Source organism: Rhopilema esculentum, chromosome 11 (genome assembly GCF_057945365.1).
Source record: "Rhopilema esculentum isolate cy_ngs chromosome 11, ASM5794536v1, whole genome shotgun sequence".
NCBI classification, from domain to species: Eukaryota; Metazoa; Cnidaria; class Scyphozoa; order Rhizostomeae; family Rhizostomatidae; genus Rhopilema; species Rhopilema esculentum.
Genome location: NC_142825.1, coordinates 8,383,526 through 8,404,549, shown reverse-complemented (window position 1 = coordinate 8,404,549; position 21,024 = coordinate 8,383,526). Strand labels below are relative to the sequence as shown.

At 35.2% G+C, this 21,024-nt stretch overlaps 1 protein-coding gene across 3 annotated transcripts in view; it reads left to right on the top strand.

Annotated features, from left to right (window-relative positions):
• LOC135693376 (uncharacterized) overlaps nt 1–21,024 on the top strand; it is a 48,187-nt gene that overhangs the window by 8,668 nt on the left and 18,495 nt on the right. For all 3 annotated transcript variants that reach the window (XM_089111552.1, XM_065211836.2, XM_065211835.2), the window contains exons 7-30: nt 37–165; nt 1,922–2,159; nt 2,782–2,879; nt 3,423–3,485; nt 4,047–4,184; nt 4,518–4,671; nt 6,735–6,965; nt 7,142–7,368; nt 7,870–8,004; nt 8,454–8,735; nt 9,547–9,630; nt 11,010–11,096; nt 11,388–11,459; nt 12,795–12,878; nt 13,878–13,964; nt 14,819–14,881; nt 15,219–15,302; nt 15,925–16,032; nt 16,888–17,004; nt 17,753–17,857; nt 18,674–18,781; nt 19,367–19,474; nt 20,018–20,116; nt 20,442–20,504. In XM_089111552.1, coding sequence (XP_088967678.1) covers nt 37–165; nt 1,922–2,159; nt 2,782–2,879; nt 3,423–3,485; nt 4,047–4,184; nt 4,518–4,671; nt 6,735–6,965; nt 7,142–7,368; nt 7,870–8,004; nt 8,454–8,735; nt 9,547–9,630; nt 11,010–11,096; nt 11,388–11,459; nt 12,795–12,878; nt 13,878–13,964; nt 14,819–14,881; nt 15,219–15,302; nt 15,925–16,032; nt 16,888–17,004; nt 17,753–17,857; nt 18,674–18,781; nt 19,367–19,474; nt 20,018–20,116; nt 20,442–20,504 — 2,964 coding nt within the window. The remainder of the gene's footprint in view (nt 1–36; nt 166–1,921; nt 2,160–2,781; nt 2,880–3,422; nt 3,486–4,046; nt 4,185–4,517; nt 4,672–6,734; nt 6,966–7,141; nt 7,369–7,869; nt 8,005–8,453; nt 8,736–9,546; nt 9,631–11,009; nt 11,097–11,387; nt 11,460–12,794; nt 12,879–13,877; nt 13,965–14,818; nt 14,882–15,218; nt 15,303–15,924; nt 16,033–16,887; nt 17,005–17,752; nt 17,858–18,673; nt 18,782–19,366; nt 19,475–20,017; nt 20,117–20,441; nt 20,505–21,024) is intronic.

Here is a 21,024-nt window from a genome sequence, read left to right as displayed (position 1 = left end):
ATAAGATGCAGATATTCTCCAATCCTCCTCTTATAGCTGGAGCGAAAAACCAAGGAACTCAGCAAAGCATGTGAAAAGCAATACAAGCTGGAGCAGGAACTAGCCTTCTACAAACTAGACACAAAATTTGACGAATTTTGGAAGTTTTCAGGATACGAAGGAGAGGTTGGTTTATCATTTTCATAACACCATTCGTTGAATTAAGTCAATCTACTTTATCATTTCCACTTGAGATTTAGAGCGTAGAAGAGATTATATGGGAGAACGCTTGGAAGGAAAAGACTATGCTCTTGATAGGATACGAAAAAAAGGGTGTTCGTAGTCATTGTAGTTTTCCTAAAACATTTATGTGCGACAGTGATGCATCTCAGGAGATTGGCACTTGATTAAGTTGCTAGACGTAACTCTATCAAAATCGATGGATCGTAATAGATTTAAGGGAATGGATGATAGTCCCTAACCCTCGGAGGGTGGTCATATGATAACGCATACTAAGATGTGTAATTTGAATAGTTTATTTTTAAGGCAAAAAATTTGTATTTGCTTATTGATTCTTCCATAAATCATGCTAATGGATTATGTTTTACAAATACGTGTAAATGTACAAAGATTATTAAAGGAGGTTTATTGTTGAATTTTATTGTCACCTTTTAGAACCTCAACGGTTTTAGTCTGAGCAACAAAAAGTATCGGAACCTGGAAACTACTATCCCGGTCATAACTGTCGAGAGAAAGGCAATTTCTGCAATTTTCTACTTTACGTTTACCCTATAATATCGAGTTCCCCTATTCCCCCGAATAAAAAGTGGATAAATGCTCCTATTTTTTGTGTTAAAAAAGCATTCATTCAACATTGAATCGGGGGAGGGGGAAATTTTTTTTAAAGGAAAGAGAAAAAATCAACTTTTCTTGATAAGTCTCAACAATCCGGGATTCCGGGATGTCCTGGAAAATTTCACGTAAATAAAACATGGTACCAGCAAAATTTATCCATTAAAATAATTTCTTGCCATATCTTTTACAAATAAAGCTTTGAAAAATTTATTGTGACATATTCAAAGCAAATCTAAGGGATTAAGAATAATGTTCAACGCTCTCTGGTATTTCATAAGAATAATAAGACATTCATTTTTAAATTGAATTATAAAATATATCTGTTTGTAGAGTGTTTTGAAATATATAAAAACAGTTTTAATACAATTTTGTTGCGAAGCGAGATATCGCTTTCGTGAATATTTAGAATTTTTGTTGTTGATTAGCTTAATACTTTTGTTATTATCATCGTAAATTCACGTTGCTTATGAAGTAGAAAAGTAGAATTTAAAACCGAAGATCTGACCGATAGAACAATATGTTATTTCTAGTTTGATATTTGTTCATTAAAGATCCTTTTTTGCTCAGATCTAGAGTGATAATTTTGAAGTGCATAGAGGTTCAGTTACGGCACATATCCGTGCGCTAAAGTATATCATATCTAGAGCTTGAACCCAACAAACATTAGCTTTCTTCTTCAAACATTTATATTAACTTAAAATTCCTAATGAGTACTTTGTTTTGAATATTTATTGAGATATGTAGCACAATGCATTCATACAGTAGAAAATTATTTCCCACATAGTATGTTCACAAAAAATAGAATCTTTTTGTGATTTGTTGAATTGGGCACTTAACTTTATAGAGAGTGATAGATTTTTAGCATAAAAGTACTCAACTCATTGAATTTAAAATAATTCGAAGTTTGTTTCATTAAAGTTTGAATATTTGAACTTATAACATTACAAATAAACTTAACTTTATATTTGAAACTTTTCTTTATAAATTATGGGAGATTTTTTTGCATGCAGATGTTTGACTCATTGAGGTTAAAATAATATGAAAATTGTAACTTTAAGGTTTGAATAATTGAACTTAAAAATTGCAGCAAGATGAGGGTGAATACATCGACGAGGATCAAAGTGCTTATATTGGGAAAGCGCGGTTTAAACCAAATTCCATGGCCAAGGAAAAAATTCTTCCATCGAAAGCCCAGATGATCAATTTGATCAAAATTGTGAGGCGGAAAGATGGAGATGCGAATGAAATAAATAAAAAAATTGTCAGGGATCTTGAAGAAGCTTTGAATGTGGACTTAGAAGAAAAGCAAAATGCCATTGCAGAAGGTTAGGCAAAGTGTTTCTTCAGATAATTTCAAAATAAAAATGCTTGTATTAATAAGTAAACACGTCCACAAGACCCTGACTGCAGTTCCCCTTTTTTCGCTCTATCGAGAAGAATGGTATTTTTGGCTACTGCTTTTATATAAGACAGTAAACATATTGATTAATCAAATCAGAATCCATTCCTCAGTAACGCAACCTGTCAGTTAGAAAATGGTTATTACTTACCCTGTTAATAAGCATCGCGATTACATACCCCAAACAGCTTTATTCTGCCTGCCGTATAATCTCAGATGGATGATTCTTCACTGTGAAATCTTCGAGATGTGGAACAGGAAATTTTAGCAAGATAGAAAAACACGCCTGCCAGCGTTCTGGCGCCCATGATAAAGTACGTTGCATGAACTGATTATCTATTGTTTAAAGTATAAACGATTTGTAGCTATTGACACATTATACCATACTGCTTCACACATGTCATCGTGTTAATGGTTTTATCACCCCTATTGCGTTATTAATGTTGCTTCATTTACTTTCAACTAACAATGGCAGCCAGACACCAAAACTTTAATTGAAGTTAGCAGACACTTTAACTCATAATACAGTTGAGCTATACTCTTCACAGCTGAAGAAAAATTGGAGAGGTTGAAATCAGGATTTGAGGGTCGCAAAATGATGGGCGGTGATGCTAATGATCAACAGGACACTGTAGATGCTCCTCAGGTTGTTTGGTTTATTTTTTAAATAGCATTTTGTCTTTTAATTTGTCCTTATGAAGATTTGCGATGCGTTCTGCATCGCCAACGTCCTGCAAGAATCTTCAAAATCGACTGAGTTGCCAAGGCAGCAGAATATCAGCGAATATCATAATATGTTGATGTCATGAATGACCTAGTGAATTAGTGTAAGGTCACAAGACGAGACTTTTTGATGAAGTTTAATCACATTGGACAACGCGGTCGTTGTTATTTACATTTCCCTTGCTTGAAAATACTTTTAATGTGATCCGCTTCTACTGATGAACTAAAAATTTATCCAAAACATCCCAGTCGTTTAACGTAATTTCTAGAATCTCCACATATTCAGCAGGGTAACAATAAAAGAATTTCACTGAAAAATAGAAAATATATCTCTTTGCAGTGAAAAAACAAGCGTTGTCAGTATAAAGTAAGGCCATGGAAAGGAGCTCAAATGATCCATAGTGACTAAATGCATATTAGTGGTAATCTTTTACAGTTCTTTGATATTGTTGCTGTTTGCATACAGGGCATTGCAGGTATTGAAGAGCGCGAGAAGATAAGACAAACAATCATTGGATTGATCCAAGAGGTACACCTGTGTAATTTATCAGTTCAGTTTGAGACTTTCTCGGTACTCAAATCCCACGATCTAACCACCTCCATTGAATTATGTCTGCTCGTGTTCATAGTTTCATGATTAATTTATATTTTCTTGTATTTTTTGGAAGGCTGCAAAAATGATTTTAAAAAATTTAGCAGTGATAGAAGGCCCTAAGAAGGGAAAACTCAAGAGCTTATCAAATAAATTAACATTTTCTTATAACTGTTATAAGTTTATAATGAATATTACGATAAATTGATTACATAGATAATTGAGAAGATAAACGTGTGTTTATGTTATAGTCTTTAATGGAAGGTGATCTAAACGATTTTCCTTTGGTATTCATGAAAATTTAATTGAGTCAAAATCATCTGCATGAACCTAAAAAATGACGTGTTAGTAACAAATATACTCGCATCATTGCCTATGTTGGCAAATGAAAGACAGATAAACCGAAATATGATTCTAAACCAGATCCGGATCCTTGTTCATTTTTATGGTCGAGGAGCTAAAATAGACTCGTTAAATTGGGTGATATTGTTTTGCTAGGCCAAGGAGTTACAAGCCACTGTGGATGAGCTGAAGGATAAAATGATCGAAGCTGAGAAGCTACTTGAGGAACGAGACAGTGAAGTCAAAAGTCTTCGGGAGCGGATCGACGAAATTTCAGATAACAATCCGGATTACGTAAGATTTTTATTCAGTGAAAGTGAACTTTTTTTACTGAAGATTTTGCTAAACCTTGCTATCTGTTTGAAGTCGATGTCGCGTGGCAGGTTTGATAAGACATGCAGCGTTGTTATTGATCCGGCGTTGTTATTAGACCTAATGAGCTATGCAGCGTTGTTATTGATCATAAGATGTTAATTTACAGAACTGATATTAAGTGAAGTGTGTTCTAAGTAATTCGATATTCCCTGTTTATCGATTGAGAGGTACTCCAGACGAGGTGACCAGTACGTTTTTTAATTGCAGCCTTCTTTATCACTATAACTTTAACTTGAGGCTTTTGTGCCACAGGATAAACTGATATACGAAGCAGCTGCTAAGGAGGAGCAGTGTCATCAACTTGAAGAGTATATGGAGCAACTGACAAGCCTTCTTGCAGAAACAGAGAACGACCTTGCTGAAAAGACTGACACGATAAGAGCGCTTGAAATGAAACTGAAAATGGGTGAGTAAGTCTGGCTTTGTTAATCCGAGGCATCTCCCATCGTCTCGGTTTCACTTTGCACTTTTTTTACTTGTTTGCACTTTTTTATGAAATTTGGTTTTGTTTCATTGTACGATGTTTGTATCTTTAGACACCCTGTGTACTTCTTTAGAGCCTTGTTTTAGTTGTGCTTTCAGCGGTTCACTCTTAACCGTTTCATAACCTTTCACTGCTTTCATCGCTGCAGCAGTTGGAACAATGCTCTACTTTTCACCTCAACTATAGGGCTATTCTCTTTTTTGCGCTTTCTTTTCACTCGTTATTGCCTGCCTGCAATTTAGGTTGTCAGTGACTTAACACTAGTTATCGATTCCCTTAGTTTTGCAGAGGTTTTGTCACGTGACGAAACAGAAAAAACCTCTTTGTGCACCTTCGCTTTGGTTTGTGACGGAGGCTTGTTGTATATTAGTAAGAGTCCGTTATAAGGGAGGAATCCAGACGACCTTTAATACCTCATTTTCAACGAATAATATTCATTCAATAATGCTGATGTGTGGTTTCAAAAAAGCAAAAAGAACTTGTATGTAATGAAATGCCTGTATCGCACAGAAACCTGTATTAAAGGCGTATCTACCAAAGCGGCTTTAAGCTATCTTTCAATAAAAAAGAGACCAATCAGCTAGTGTTGTTTCACTCATACGCTCATTGATTGGCTAATGTTGATTTACAGATGACTTAAGCCACTTTTATTTCTGCCCGTTGCCTTTAATGTATAAAGGTATTGAAACTTGTGAATGACAATAATAGACAGGAAATTCTGCATAACCATCAAGCAACCTGCCGAACTGAAAATTTTAAAATTTACATCAGAAAAGTACGTCACGAAGGCCACTGGTCATTTTGAGCATTGGGAACATTCTGGCAAATGGCCGGTAGTCACGTTTCCGGAAGCATGAAAAACGCACGGTCAGCAAAATTTTGGTTTTGGTGTTCAAAATTTTTCAAGTCTGATGATACAATCAGAAAAAGGTTGCAAACTGAGCTAAAAATATGAAGAGAGTGTTGTGATCTGACCTACAAGCAAAAGATTATGGCTGTTTAAAATTTTTGTTTAGTCAAACAACTTTGTGAAGTTTATGATTGTACAGACGCATAGCAGTAGAACTGTGCATATTATGATAATAGCATGAAGTTTGGTACAAGTACACAATTTGATATGCTGAATATTCGGTCTTGTACTATAACTTGTTATCTATGCGAGTTATACAACTGAATCTTTGTTTCTTGGCGTTATTTGAAGTGCTTAGTTAGCTAGGGTATATGTCCAGTCTGCTAAACAAAGGAATCAACTACCTAAATATCTAAACAATACATTTTTTGATGTAACCTGATGTGCTAGATACTATATAATACTGTTTGTTTATGAGACCACTTTGTCCCTTTTTTGCCAGTTGAGCTTTGAATCGCTGGCCACGTCTTTTTAGTCAAGCTCTAACGTTAAACAATTGTAATTTATGAAAATTGAAAAGAAATGTGAAGTAAATTGCTGAGCCTCAACGTAAAACCATAATAAAATTCCGTTTATACGAGGAAAAAGTAACCTAAAGTTGGAACCCTGTTTAAGCATATCTTCTTGATATGCTGGTTGTTTTCTTCTATTTCTAAAAAAGACTTTTCACAAAGAAAAATGTGTCAAATAGCATGGTATTTACGCAGTATCTTACAGATTTTTCATGTTTACTTTCCCTATGATAACCATCTGCTTAGGCACTTACCTCGACCACTGCTTAGGCCCTCATAACAATTGACTGATGGATTTGTTCTTTCAAACTTCCAGCTTGATAATGAAAATTTTTGGCTACCATTAACAGACTAAGAGCTTGTCGTAGGCAAGCAAGGAGATATATTTTTGAGCTGTTCAACTGATCTTAGATCAACAAGACTGAAGTTGAGTTGCTTCAAAGGTATTGAAAAGTAGACAAAAATCTTTGTCTATGAAGATCCTTTTTGGCTGGGAACGCCTTCGGTTCAAAGTACAAGTGAAATCCAATTATTATAGGGCCCTATAATTCTTCATTGTTTAGGAGAGCCTGTAGTCCAAAAAGAAATGAAACATGGCTTAGAAGACGTTGTGAAAAAGCTAACTCAACATCTAGAAGACTTGAAGTCGCAAATGATTAGGCAGAAGGAAGTGAACAGCGATTTGGCGAAGGAGAGGGATTTTCTTCTACGGAAGGTCGAGCAATTTGAGGACGATGCTGTGCAACGGGATGTTGGGGAGAATGAACTGGTGAACCTGCGAAACCAGCTTTTAGGTAAGTTTCCTGATAGAGCTTTGGCAGCTCTTATCTTATATCTTTATTTTGATACATTAATCACATCTACATGTTAATCAGATTCTTATCATATTTTTTGTTGCTTCAAAAAATTGCCTTGCTGAATTCTATTGTTGCCCTGCTCGATTTCTAAGAACTGTTTTTTAATCCTGCAGACAAGGAAAATGCTCTCAGAGATGAGATGGAAATTAACGATAAACTTCGAGGGGCGTACGAGAAAATTTCCGAAAAACTAAACAAGAAAAAGCGACACGTGGGCACTGGATCACGAAATGTTTGGTTTGACCCAGAAGTGGAGAGTTTGAAATCGCAGGTGCAGAGTTCCCGAGATGAGTCCGAAAGGCTAAGGAAAGAGTTGGAGAGATTGAGCAAGCAAAGAGAGGTATTATGTCTTTCGAATTGACCGCTATGTTGAAAAACAGATCAATGAGACATTTTGCTGTTTTGTTTTAAAGACGCTCGAAATAGTTTGGATGTTTTGAAGTATACGAAGGAGCATCCTTTTTTGGCTGGCAGCACGCTAAACCAGTGGAAAGTAATCCCATTTAGGTGATGACGCTTCTGCTGGAAATCATAGCTCAAACAATCTCAGGTTCCGATTTAATTCTCGAATGGTGCTAAATTCTCAGATTCTATTGTAATAATGTCGGATTTCGAAGGATTTTCAGATTCTCATATAATCTCAGATTGGGTTGAATTACCAGATAAAGTGTCAGTGTATCGATTCTGCTGAAATCGTAGGGATATTTTACTCTATTCCCCGAGTGAATAATTGATTCTGTTATGATTTTGTGACTTTAATAATATATAATTGCTCAAGATATTTGGAATACGTTTAAACATTAGCAAAAAACTTAATTATTTGATCGCTTTGCTTTCAAAGGCAGAGAGAAAAACACTTGAAGAACGCCTGGAGCACGGACAGGCAAAGCTAGATCAAGCTGTACAAGCTGCGAGGGATGCAGGGGACTACAAAAGGGAGGCGAAGGAGCTTGATAGACAGTTGCAGAGACTGCAGGTTTTTAATCGTAATTAGATTTGGAATTTAGTCTGAAAAAGATCATGACTGGTGCAAATGTCTTCTGCGGCACAAGTAGCGAAACATCATCTGTTCCATGGAAATGCCTTCTCTTTTCATGCAAGGCAACATGTGACAATACGTTCTGTTATATCTTTTCAACCCCAGCTTATTCAACTGACCAAGCCTCTCATATTTTTGGAAGGCTGAGTTGAAAATTAAGCAATTATATCGAATGTTTATTTTTTTCATGCGATGAAATGATTTTCTCAAATCAACATTGTGCGTTATACGACCGTGGAAGTCACAGAAGATTTTTCAGAATGCGTCTTGTTTTGTTGTAGTCTGTTTATTGAGAAACTATTTTAAGATGCCCTTAAAGTTGATGCATGTATCATTAAATCCTTGCAATTACATATGCCTTTATATGGTTTTTGTCGTTCATGCAGGCTGAAAAAGCAGCGCTAAAACAACGAATCAATAGTCTTGAAAATGATTTGGATAAGGAAAAGGATGAGTCGGTTCCGTGGAGGAGTTTGTTACAGGAATTGAAATCATTAATAAATGAACTGAATTCAGGAGATATCGACCGAAGATCGCCGGTATCAGCGGGTGCTTCAAATAAGGAGAAGAAACTACAAAGGGTGTTTGAAGATCTGAGAAATAAAATTAAGGACGACATTGAAAGAAACGAGGAAGAGAGCGAAGCAAAGCAAAGGGAAATCGAAAAGGTCTGTATTTTAATCTGTAGATCTGTGGGCAAAATTTCTCCTTTCTTCAGCATCTGATTTTCTTCTCTGATTGCTTAATAGACAATTCTTCGTTGCGAAGTTTCAAAATACCTTATGGTGGCTGTAGTGTGACTTTAAGCAAGAACATCAATCAGTTACATCAATTCTACAAAATTATTTATTTAAGTCGCACCCCTCAGTCACGATCGTTTTTTATGTTGGTTGCAGGAGATAAGCTTGATTATTCCTCATGTGGGTCGTCTAGTACCATGTGTAATCGTAATGCCAACACTATTTTGAATCATTTTGAAAATTTAGAATGTATTGACATAACGTCTTAGTTGATAATTGTTTTTTACAATTGCTATTGATTATAGAATATTACTTACACAAAATCTTTCTATCAACAAGACCTCTTAAATCGATTTTCTTTAAACTAAATGACAATCTTAATCAATTCGAAAGATATTTAACTACTGTTTCTATCGTATTCTATCAATTTGAGCGGAAAATGCAAGCTTTGTTGTCGCCTTTTTATGGTTGAGTGATGTAATTATTCTCCTTTAGTGATAATCTTCATTCAGATTAACTCTATTAAAGTTCCCAAATCATTTAATTGTTCTTCTTCTGCAAAGATAGACATCATTTTGTTATTTCCATTTAACATTTCCACTTTTTGTTAATATCTCTATGTTTTCCTGTTTTTCTATACGTTGTGTTTTTCTTGTGTTTTATTTCCTGTAAATTATTGTATTACCCTCCCTAACAATACAGCAATCCTGGATTTAATTTGATGATTTTCTTTTTATAGTTTCAGGCCAAGATTGAAAAACTCCATGGTGATCTCACTGCAGCTCAGAGTGAACTGTCAGAAGCAAATTTTTACGCTCGCGAGGTACAGAGTTTAATATCAATTTCCATGCAGTGTATTGCCTAATCTACGAAATATTCCAAACATAAAACAACATACACTTACGTGACAAAAGATTAGGACGATGAATAACAAAATGGCGGCTCCAAACTAGCATTCTAACATTGATTGAACGAATCTTGCTGTGTTGGCGGGATTCTAGAAATGGCGTCAGCAAAAATGCAATTCCTAGCAAATTCAATTTATTTCTTACCTTTCTATGAAAGAAAGGTCTCAAAATGTCAAGGTGAAATGGTAAATATTAATATTTTAGTTTCAATGCCGAAAAGACAAAAGCGGCCTAGTGACCTTGGGTCTAGCGTGTCATTTGTTTGCTGAAACTGCAAGAAAGTTTGGTTGCAGCAAGTCTACAAAGCATGCTATTTATAAGAACAATAAGTTAACAAGGCCGGCTAAAATTCAAAAAATGGTAGGCCAGGGCAGGCCGACTATTGGCTGGGACTAATGGCGTCGGCAAGCTGGCGTTTTGTGCCAAGTCAATCAATGCTGAATATTTTGTCCAATTATTCGTGGAAAGCCCCTAGGCAAGTTCAGAAACAAGTAATTTTTCTTTGCAAAGACCGTTTATTTTTAAGCAAGACAATAAACCTAGTTATGCTGCAATTGTGACAAAAATTTTCAAAAACAATAACATCATGGTCTTTCAATAACTCCGTCAAAGTCAAATCCTTGATGTAATTGAAAACAACTGGTTTTCATTAAAAAATCAAAGAAATGGAATCTTCTAAAATCAAAAATAAGCTCTTTTAAAATTTTGTTGAGATTTCCTCCTGTATCCGAAGATATTTCGTTGGAAAATTATTTCAGTGAGTTCCAATGCAAATGGTTGCTGCCTAGATTCTTGTAGGTCATCCGACAAAATGAAAAATAAAGCAAATTGCACTTGTCTGAATAGTTTACTTTTTTACAATTTTTGAAATTTATTTTTATTTTCAAATTTGGGTATAATTGCAATCGAAAATCTCAACCAGCAATCTCGTTATGTTCCACCGATTTTCTATGTTGTTTTTTGAGCAAAGGATTAACCCCATTTGCTTCGAGGCAATCGTCCTAATACTTTTGTCACGTAAATGTATATCAATCTCAAGATATACACTTACAATACAAGATATACCATAATCATAATCATAATCATGGTCGTCATCATCATAATAATAATCACCATCAATCCTCAGATCCGTTTCTTTATCGTTTAAATGCTTTTTAATATTTAGCAAGAAGCATCTGCCGGTGGTCATCAGTTTTCGATGCTTTTTTAGGTATTATAATATGTTGAGCATATTTGCATTTAAATTTGAAGATATTCTTGAGATATCATCCCAGTGCTATTGATTTTGTTACAGCTGGAGCAAGAGGCACAGGATCACAAGCAACACCTAGAGCAGACGCAAAGTCGTTTGAAGAAGGCTTTAAATGATCGCTCTAATAATGTATGAATCAGCTTTCTTTTTCTTGTTACTTTCTTCGGGTATTTCTGAAATCCTCAATATCACTGATAAAAAGGGTTTCTCGGGTAACCAAAACAAGGCCTGAGATAATGCTAGCTGAATGCAACCTTTGGAAATTGTTAGCTTGTAAATGCAGAAAACATGATATAGTGTTTTGAATAAAATATCATTGGAATTTGTCATCTACGGATATGGAGCTTCATATCTAAATGTTTAAATGTTGAAGATTTTATGTAAAAAGATTGATCTCGATCTTGATTTACGTTTTAATAGGAAAGGCTTATTGAAGATGAATTCAGTGCACTACAGGGAAGGCTAGACGAGTCTGAACGAGCAGTTGGAATGGCAAGTAAACTTGATTACTTTTCGTGTATTATTGAAGAAAGAGAATCATTTTTTATTAACATTTCGAAGCTTTGTCTCGTCATCAATGCATCTGTCAAATCATAAATACTGCCAATGCCCCCAAAATTGGAAAATCTGAAGTAGACCTTGGTGTGCAATAATTATGAATTCCCGTTTTATGATGTCTAGAGACCCAGTTTCTGTAAACCTGAATATTTTCTCACTGAAGCGTTTCAGTTGCTTTCGAACCCAACTGATATAGACTAAGGGCCGGTTCACACTACTCCGTTTTCAAATGAAAATGGAGTCAAACTAATCCGTTTTCGCCTTGCGCTCGCACTACTCTGCTATGAAAACGGAGTCGTTTGAAAACGCTAATGAAAACGGATACTTTCGAATACGGTTCGTATTGAATACGCTCCGTTTTCAGTGTGAACACCAAAAACGGAGAAATTTGAAAATGCTAACAACGGCAACAAAATACGTGCTTTCTAGCACACCAAATCTCAAAAATTTTGAAATTGAGAATTCACAATGAACTGGTAGCTGTTTCAACAATGTTTTTCACTATTTGCTTTTATTTAATTTCACTTATAATGACGCCAATTTGTTTAGGATTCGTGAACGCCTCTTTTCAAAAACGAGGCCACTGACAGCGTGTTTGTTGGAGTAGTGTGAACCAGAACACTTACCGTATTCAAATCGTATTCATTTGAAAACGGATAAGTGTGAACGGACAGCGTTTTCATCAACGAAAATGGAGCGAAACAAATTTGGAGTAGTGTGAACGTAGCCTAGAAAACCAATCATATGACTGTGACTCATTTTGCGTCGATTTATTTCAACCCGTGTCTTGGTAGAAACTTAGTCATCTTTTTATCATTGTCTTGGCATGATCTTGCATCTCTAGATTGAAGAATAAACATTTCTTGTACACGCGAAAAGTTTCTGCTTTTCATCGCTTCCATTAATAAACTTTGCTACCATTCCCAATAAGCCTATCCCGAAACGCATTCAAAGTTTTCATTTCAATTTGCAAAGTCTCCGGTCAATAGCTTTTGTGGTTTTTAAATATTGACATTTAAATTTTTTTTCATTATTTAATTTTAGATGCAAAAATCCATCAGATGTAGTATTTCCAGATATTCATCTTCACTGCTACTTAAAATATATTGATAGATTATGATAAGATTATATCAAGCCGTTTGTCGAAATGCTGTATTGCCAAAAATCCTGCATTGGTTTACACTGAGTCATAGAGCATCTTGTTTTTAGGCCGAGTAGAATTTTGTATCAGTAGAAATTTCTTCATTTTTTTTTAAAATTGTATTTTAGGCAAAAAAGGAGACCAATAAACTAAAATCAAAACTTGAAGAAGCAGACAGAAAAATGCGAGCTGTGGAGCAATTGGCTAAAGAGGTTGGGAGCCCCAAGTCTCTTATTTATTTTTGTAGCGTTGACTTGTTGAAGTCAAAGTCTGTATCATGTTTTTACTGTACTGTTGATTTTGGGAAATGACTACCGTCTCTTTCAAGTGATTTTCAAAAAGACGATCCTCCATTCGATCAACCATCATTTACATGAAATCTTGAAAGGAATAAGCAAGAAGGCCTATACGTTTGCACTGCTTGTCGTTTGAGCCAGTCAAGTTTCAAGGGCATTTTACATCACATTTGTAGCCACAGCATTTCAACAAGGAATGCGATAATGTAAAAATCTTTGGACGTTGTATATCTAGTGAGAAAGTATAATGAGTGCATGTTATCTCCATGGTCTTGCTATCGACTGTGTGGGTTGGGTAACGGCTGTTTGAATGATGTAGCTGATTGAATATTTCACTTATGAATGCAGCTGGCTTTATTTACAACATTTTTGTCTGTACCGTAGAGGGGACTTACTTTTCGTTTAGTTTACTTTCTTACGAAGTTCCCCTGCATTTTATATTGTATTTATTGTTGTTTAAAAATCTCATGGCTGTAGCGTTTTGCATTGTACCTGTTTATTTATTTCAATTGTCATGTCTGTCCTCCTCAAGGAATTCCCCATAATGCAACTGCTATTTCTTATCTTAACAATGAATTTGTGTTATTGTAACTCATTTTGTTAAATAAAGTAATATTTTTTGTTTTCTCTGGGGTAAACGGTATTTTGGAGCATTTCGAATATTAATGCTTAAATGAAAAAAGAAGTAAAATTAAAAGCACCTTTTTCTTTTTGCAATGTGCTGTTAGTACATCATTTTGTATTTCTGATGCACTCGTGTATGCCAGATGCTTCTGGCTAAGACCTTTTTTTGCATATTTGATGAATCTCGTTCAAGTAGCAGCTTGAACGGGACATACAATTTTCTAATATGCAAACTATAAACTTACTTTATGGAAATTATCACATTTCTAACTTATATTTTTAACATGACAGGCTGAGCTTGATTTTGAAACGGCCAAGGCTGAGGTGGCTGAATTGAAAAGACAGCTCACAAAGGCAACAAATGACAAAATTTCACAGGTTACTTTATATTGAAATTATTTCTCAGTCACGTGATGGCTTCTTTCTTATTCGTGAGCTTTACAAATATATTTACGAATCGATTGGTGGTATTGGTTTTGGGGTATCACCAGGGGCGGACACTTGGTCAAATATTGGGGGGGGGGCAAGCCTATTGTTATAATAAGATGACTTCACATTTCCCATTGTTTTGGAATAAAAAACCATTGTCCTCTAAAGTATTGGGGGCGGTCGCCCTCCCTCGCCCCCTAGGTGTCCGCAACTGGGTATCACCTAGTAATGACGTCACTATGACCTTTCGAAGGTTTGGAACTTTTCAGTAATGTATCCTATATGGTCACTTTATAGTTACAGTACAGTATATAGGCTATACAGTATAGGCTGGTAGGCTTTTTCTATATCTGAGCTTATGTGCATTTTTTGATAGTATCTTGCTGTATAGTTTCATATGCCCCGCTCTTGCAAACTAAGGCTCCGCAATGAATTGGAGAGGACTAACAAGTAGGTCGCTGATTCAATAATTTGAGAATATTTTGCTCTGCTTTTTGTTCGGTTTTACCCGTACGGTATCTGAGGAGAGTAGGCATAATAACCAATCTTAGGCCCTAAACTACAATGCTAATAGCACGACCCGTGATTTCTACACTCACCTCGTTTCCTACCAGAGAAAATCGGTACCTGGCGGCAAGAATATGGAAGGAAAAGGTAGCGAGAAATCAAGCTTACTCAATCATTCAACTGGATAAGTGTAAATTTCCGTTTTAAAAGGCACTTGCTTCGAGGAAAGACTGTGCATTAGACTAATATGTACATTTTATTTGGGTGTAAAGTTTTGATAAAATATTTGATTTTAGGGAAAACGATACGAAGATGAAATCGATGCACTGAAACAGGATCTCGACAGACAGTTGAAGCAGGTTTGATCACACCCTCAAACTGTTTATAAGCTGTTTACTTTCTTTGATTTACAGATAGTAGTATTTCTTAGAGGTTATTAAAATTAAAGATAAATTGCGCTTCTTTGTCAATCTATTTGCGCAGATTTAGAATGTCGGCTTTCTTTTAATACTCGCTTGTCATGCGTTTAGTACAGTTATTCTACAAGTTTTTATCGTATCTAGGTGTATTTGAAGACTCCGTTGTAACAAATGATGCACCGTATTTATTTTTATCTACTTGAAGTCGGAACAATTTTTTCAGGTTTGTCAGAGTTTATGACTTGACCCTGATATAACCGTAAACGTTTATATATAGGGAGACGATGAAGTTGAGACATTGAAAGGCAAACTCAAGTCTGCTGAGAGGCGAATGAAAGATTCCGAGCATAAGGCCAACCAGGTGAAAAGGATGTCCATTATTATTTTAAGATTTTTATATAAGTTTGCAGGATATGATTGCAGGATAGGATAGCTTAATCTTTTCAGGGGTTGGGAGGGGGGTGCATCACCACATCAGTTTTTTCTAAGAAATTTATGTTAAAACGCAGAATCAAAGGTCTGTTGTCTTTCTTTAGAAAAAAATTTTGGAAAATTTTGGGAACGCCCTTTTGGAGATGAAATGCTTCAAGAATTGTAAGGGTAGCCATTTCAAAAAGTAATTTTGCAGCAGCATTATGTATGGTATACGGCTGTTGAAAAATCTCAAGATTATTTGGAAGTCCATAATCTTAATTCAAAATCTGTCTTTGTTGTCATTATAACCAGGTCTTTGAAAATAGCTCTACCAAAGGTTATCGTCACACAGATATATCACGTGATAATTATTAGAAACTACAAGTTGAAATTAGCCTGTGTTAGTTGAAATAAGCCCTTTCACATATGGATGTAGCCAGGTTGTAGTTTTAAAAAAATTTGGTCGGTCAAAAAATCATGTCAAGAATTACATCCCTTCCTAGTTTAACAGCTCGTCTTTAAGAACATTGTTGTCATTCCTTTCACCTTTTCAAAATATTTCTCGTTAGTTTCAACAAGAGGCAAGCTTGGACAAATCAAGAATTCAGAGCCTTGAAAATGAACTTGATTCATTGCAAAAACAGCAGCGAAAGGCCAAAGCTGATTACAAAAACGAGGTAATTTGACACATTATGTCATGTTCAGGATGTTTATGTCATCATTGTGCTAGCTTGGGTGTTTCAGGTTGCACTAAAGCACTATCATTATTTGACATTTTGAAAATAATTTCTCTTAATCATTTTCGTTGATTATCAAATAGAGGTTGACTCCTTGCTATCTAAATCATTATTGTTTTGTCTTTGGACTAAGGGTCTTACTTTAACGATATTTTGTAGCCATTTTTTAAATAAGTTTGAATTACTGTACCCCTATATCTTCCTTTCGTTCACGCCCCCCCCCCTCCTAACGTTTCTCCGTGTTGATGAAAGGATGTTTGAACACTCCATAGAGATTTCTGTCACTAAGAATACTCCAGCTTGCAAGTAAAGAGCAGAGAAACAGATACCTATAAGTCCCATAATGAAAATGTTATTATTTTCACTATTATTTTCAAAAGAAATATAATTTGTTTACTAGTGAGCTGCAAAATAGCCTTGTATTTTCTCATAAACTGAGTGCTCCAGCGATTAGGGTTACAATTTTATTTTTGCTGTTAGCTTATCCTATAAAATTTCTAGTCCAGCAGTGTTGCGTAAGGTAAGAAATAAATCTATGCCTCTCGTGTGACTTTGGAGAAACCTTTGCTCGATGAAGATGTTTAGGCTGTATCCACTTTCCTACACCAGTTTAAATTGAGTACCAAGGGCACAAAAACTCTTTCTCAAATTGACATTCATGCGTTGATGCTCTTTATCCTATCAACTAGATAACTTGATGTCAATTGAACCTACTAAATTTTAATTTATAGAGGGCTATTTGTCTGCCAGTCAGTTCTTCAGTCCTCAACAATTTCTTATTCCTTTATGTTTCAGCTTGTTGGAACGAGAGAAAAGTTTGAGCGTTTACAGAAAGGGTTTGAACAGGACATCGAGGGTCTCAAGAATCAGATCAAAGAAAATGAAAAATATATTAACCATCTTAAAGATCAGGTAGTCCATTTTGATTTTCAATGGACAATTAAGCCCAGCGTGTTTTACGAAAAACGGGATTGATTATGATTTAATTTTCTTGAAAAAGTACAAGAAAATCTTATGATGATTTTTGGAGCATCCCTCTTTATCAGTTAATAAGTCTTCTTCATTGATTTATTCAATCTATAACCTTTGGTACAATAGTTTTTATCCTGCTTTGAATTATAAGTGATTTAGGGGACGATAAAAATTTGCCGAAATTATAAAATTTATTTGCCATAACAATTATCCAATTATCTGCAATCCCCTAAATTACTTCTACAGGATAGTGTTGAAGATATTTTTTGAGAAAGATTTAAAGCTGTTGTTAAGATGTGACGATTTAAATCAAAATTACGACGATTGAGTGGGTGGGAAAAGCTGGGAATAATTGAGAAGGAAAACACCACGGTGAGGAAAATTGACGACGAAAGTGTGCAACAATGGATAGTATTGAGGGACTGGACATTAGGAAGCTAGTTTTTTGAAAGGTTATGATAATGTGATGTTGACAGTGTGTTATTTCCTTGTTTATGACTTGAAGGGCTTACCAACTTCAGGACCACATTAGTGCCAATGACTTTATGTATGACATTTCTTTTCTCACATGTTTCTCTCTTTCGATTACTTGTTGCACCGTACATTTATTCTCTATAAGCATCCAAAGGTGATCTCGTGCGCATTTCAGTGCTACTTTAAGTAACTTTCGTGTTTCACTCTCCCAAAGATAAAAAGAGGTAAAAGAGATTTCCAGGCAGAAATTGATGGTTTAGCTGAAGAAATCTCCGAGCTACAGGCCGAGGTTCTAAATAAAGAGTCACAGTTCCATCTGGTCAGATATCTTTTATCATCTTTGTGATTCTACAATTTGGCTTCGTCGCTTTATCCAATCTTGTATTCTTTTTTTTTTAAATGGAGAGTTCTTTGAATGAATGGCTGTTTTTAGCCATCAGTCTTTTTTAGGGCATAAAAGTCTAGCGATATTCTTCGAACATTTAGGTTGGAATTTCAACATTGAATATAAGGACAAGACACTTCTACATCGCATTTTTCATTTCTCTGGTTCTATGCTCATGAATTGTTTTTCGGGACTTTCTAATAAGTATCTTCTTAAATCTTGTCGATAACATAATTTGAATATCTGCAAAGCTTTATATAAAGTTCTCTGCATGTTATCTTTAGAAAACTTCACAAGTGCTTTTGGTTGTTGGGAAGTTCGTTCGCAATTCAGTTGTTATTTTTCGGTCCTTCTGTAAGCACCCAGTTATGCCTGCCAAAAGTCCTTGGAACACCCTGAGATTTCTGTGAATTCGCGTGTCCCCTTCTATTTCCATGTCAACAAGGAGGGTGTTGCCCCTCTTCCCCCTCATACAATGTTGATTCGCTAGCTGAAAACCATAGCTATGTAAACATTTATCACTTGTACGTGTAGGATTATTCATATTTTCGTGGCACAACATTGTACAAGGGGGGAGGAGATGTTGCAGCTCGTGCACAACGTAAATTTTAGCAAGTGTTCCAAGACTTTTGGCAGGCATTGCAGTTAGGCAGTTTTAGTGTAACTGCGTTGAAGCTTCGTAGAATTTTCGTACGTTTTGTTCAAATAAACAGAACATTCTGGTTTAATTTGCAATCAAATTCCCTATAGGCCGAGGAAAACAACAGTCGTTTGCTGGAAAACATTTCAAGATTAGAGGACGAAAACAATGCTTTAAATGATCATGCTAATGCTGTCGAAAAGGAGGCTACAGAAATGGTATACAATTGTGCTTAGTAGCTTTGAGTTCTTTCTGTATACAATTTTCTTCATTATTTTTATCAAGCAATTGTCACTTTCTTGAATGTCAATTTTACTTCTAATTTTAAGTATTTTAAGCCAAAAGCTAATTAACAGAAGCTAATAATTTTTGTGCGACAACGTACCAAAAAACATTGATTTGCATTTTCAATTCATGGATTCTAGCTTTAATTCTGGAATTTAAATTGTTATGAGTTGTTAAGTATGGGCCTTTCTTATCATTAGTATCTTTTCTTCACAAGATGAGTCTCTTGCCCCTTTTTCAATCATGTGATTCATTTTAGTTTTCATCTACCTTTTTCTACTGTTTTCTTATACTTAATAGATCATAGACAACCCTTATTTTATTTTATTTTGTTTGTTTTGTTTTATTTTTATGTATTTTATTTCTATTTATGTAGATATTTAGATCTATTGACTGAGTCACATCAAAAGTAAAAAATTGTCAGATCATGATTTTGCAGCACAAAGCATCGAAGCTATTTCTTTCTTACATTAAAATTGTTAACTTGAGATTAAGAAAGCAAGTTTTTGTTTTTGCAGTTAAAGAATGAGCGGGCACTACACGCAAAAGAACTGCAAAATTTAGAAGATGAAATTGACAATTTAAAAAGGTTAATGAAGCAACTGCAGCAAAACTATAGCAATCAGGTATTTCCTCGCATTAGGACATTTGAAACTTTTTAGCTTCTACCTAAAGTTGGATCTCGCTAACTCGGACCTTCAAAGGGGTTATGAAATTTTCCAACTTCCAAAAACGCTATAGCGAATGCCCGTCTTCTTATCCGGGGTGTGACTTTTGACTTGAATAAGGTAGGAATTGAAGGGAGTTGAAGTCAACCTGACCTGGTGAAAATCCGAGTTATCCGGAGAACGACTTAACGGAATTCGACTGACAACAGATTTCAATGAAATAATTTTTTCCTAAAATTGACCTCGCAGTGCTTGATAATCGAATATTCGATGATACGATGAAAATTTGTTTTCCTTTTTGCCAAATATTTTTATTAAGTGCTATGTTTTCATATATTGTAAAATTCTTGCAATACCCAAGGTTCTCATCTGTTTTTAAATGCCCATTCACAAAAAAGCAACTAATACAAATCTAGAAAAGAAGAAATTTTTGTATTTTGAACGACTTAGTCTCTGATTGTCTAATCTGCTTTTGTGAATAACTATCGTTGAATACCTTAGGCCTATGAACGGGAAAGAAATGCAATCAATTCATTGTCTCATGAAATTGATAACCTAAGAAGAAGAGTCGCTGACACAGAGAGAGAAGCTGAAGGAAGGGTAATACTTTACGTAACACCGCATAAAACCTTGTCAAAATCTCGTTATCTTCTTTTGTTTTGTATGTCATTAATCCATGAAAATTACCAAAAGACAACGTAATATGTCATTGCATAAAGCGTTAGTATAATTATTTTACAATTATAGAATTTGCTAGTTGGATAGATTTCTCAAGCGTTAAATGTAATAAGATTAGTTACTTTGAGTAACGTTTCAACTAATTAAGTATAAAAATTGACTCTCCAAACTAAATATCTCAATCAAAGGCTTCAAAACCTGAGTTGATTTTTGAATTTTTATGGTTATTTTCTGTGATCTCTTGCAGGAAATGCACCATTTGAGTTTTAAAAAAAGACTTTCAGATGAAATAGAAAGACTTCGCCAAACGGTTAGTAAGCAATGTTTCTAGTCGTCAGCAATAAGTTGGTATACTCTGAGACCATTTCTCACTTCTTGTCTCTGTCGTTTGGAGTTTCACTTCATGGATTCCTCTTCTTGAATAACCTAAAACACTGCAAGGCTTCAGGATGACACAGGCAAGTGAAAACATCTTGATTGACATGGTATAAAATTGTTTTGATTGCTGTTGAGTAAAAGGGTTTTATTTCAGTGAAAAAATAAATGTGTGATGTAAATATTAAGGAATGACACTGGTAGGCGAAGAATCAATTCAAAATGATTATGTCCCTACCAACTAAAAGCTTCGTCCTTTTTGAGATAACGTTCGATAACGTAACGTGCGATTCTGGTTATGTATGGTGCACAAGCCAAAAGTGCGGGAAAGAACAAAACAGCACTTTCCTTGCAATAATAGAGCAAATTTTGACAAATCTTAAACAAAGTCACGTATGCCAAAAAACTATAATTATGACATGTTCCAGACAATTGGTAAAGCCCGATCGTCGCTC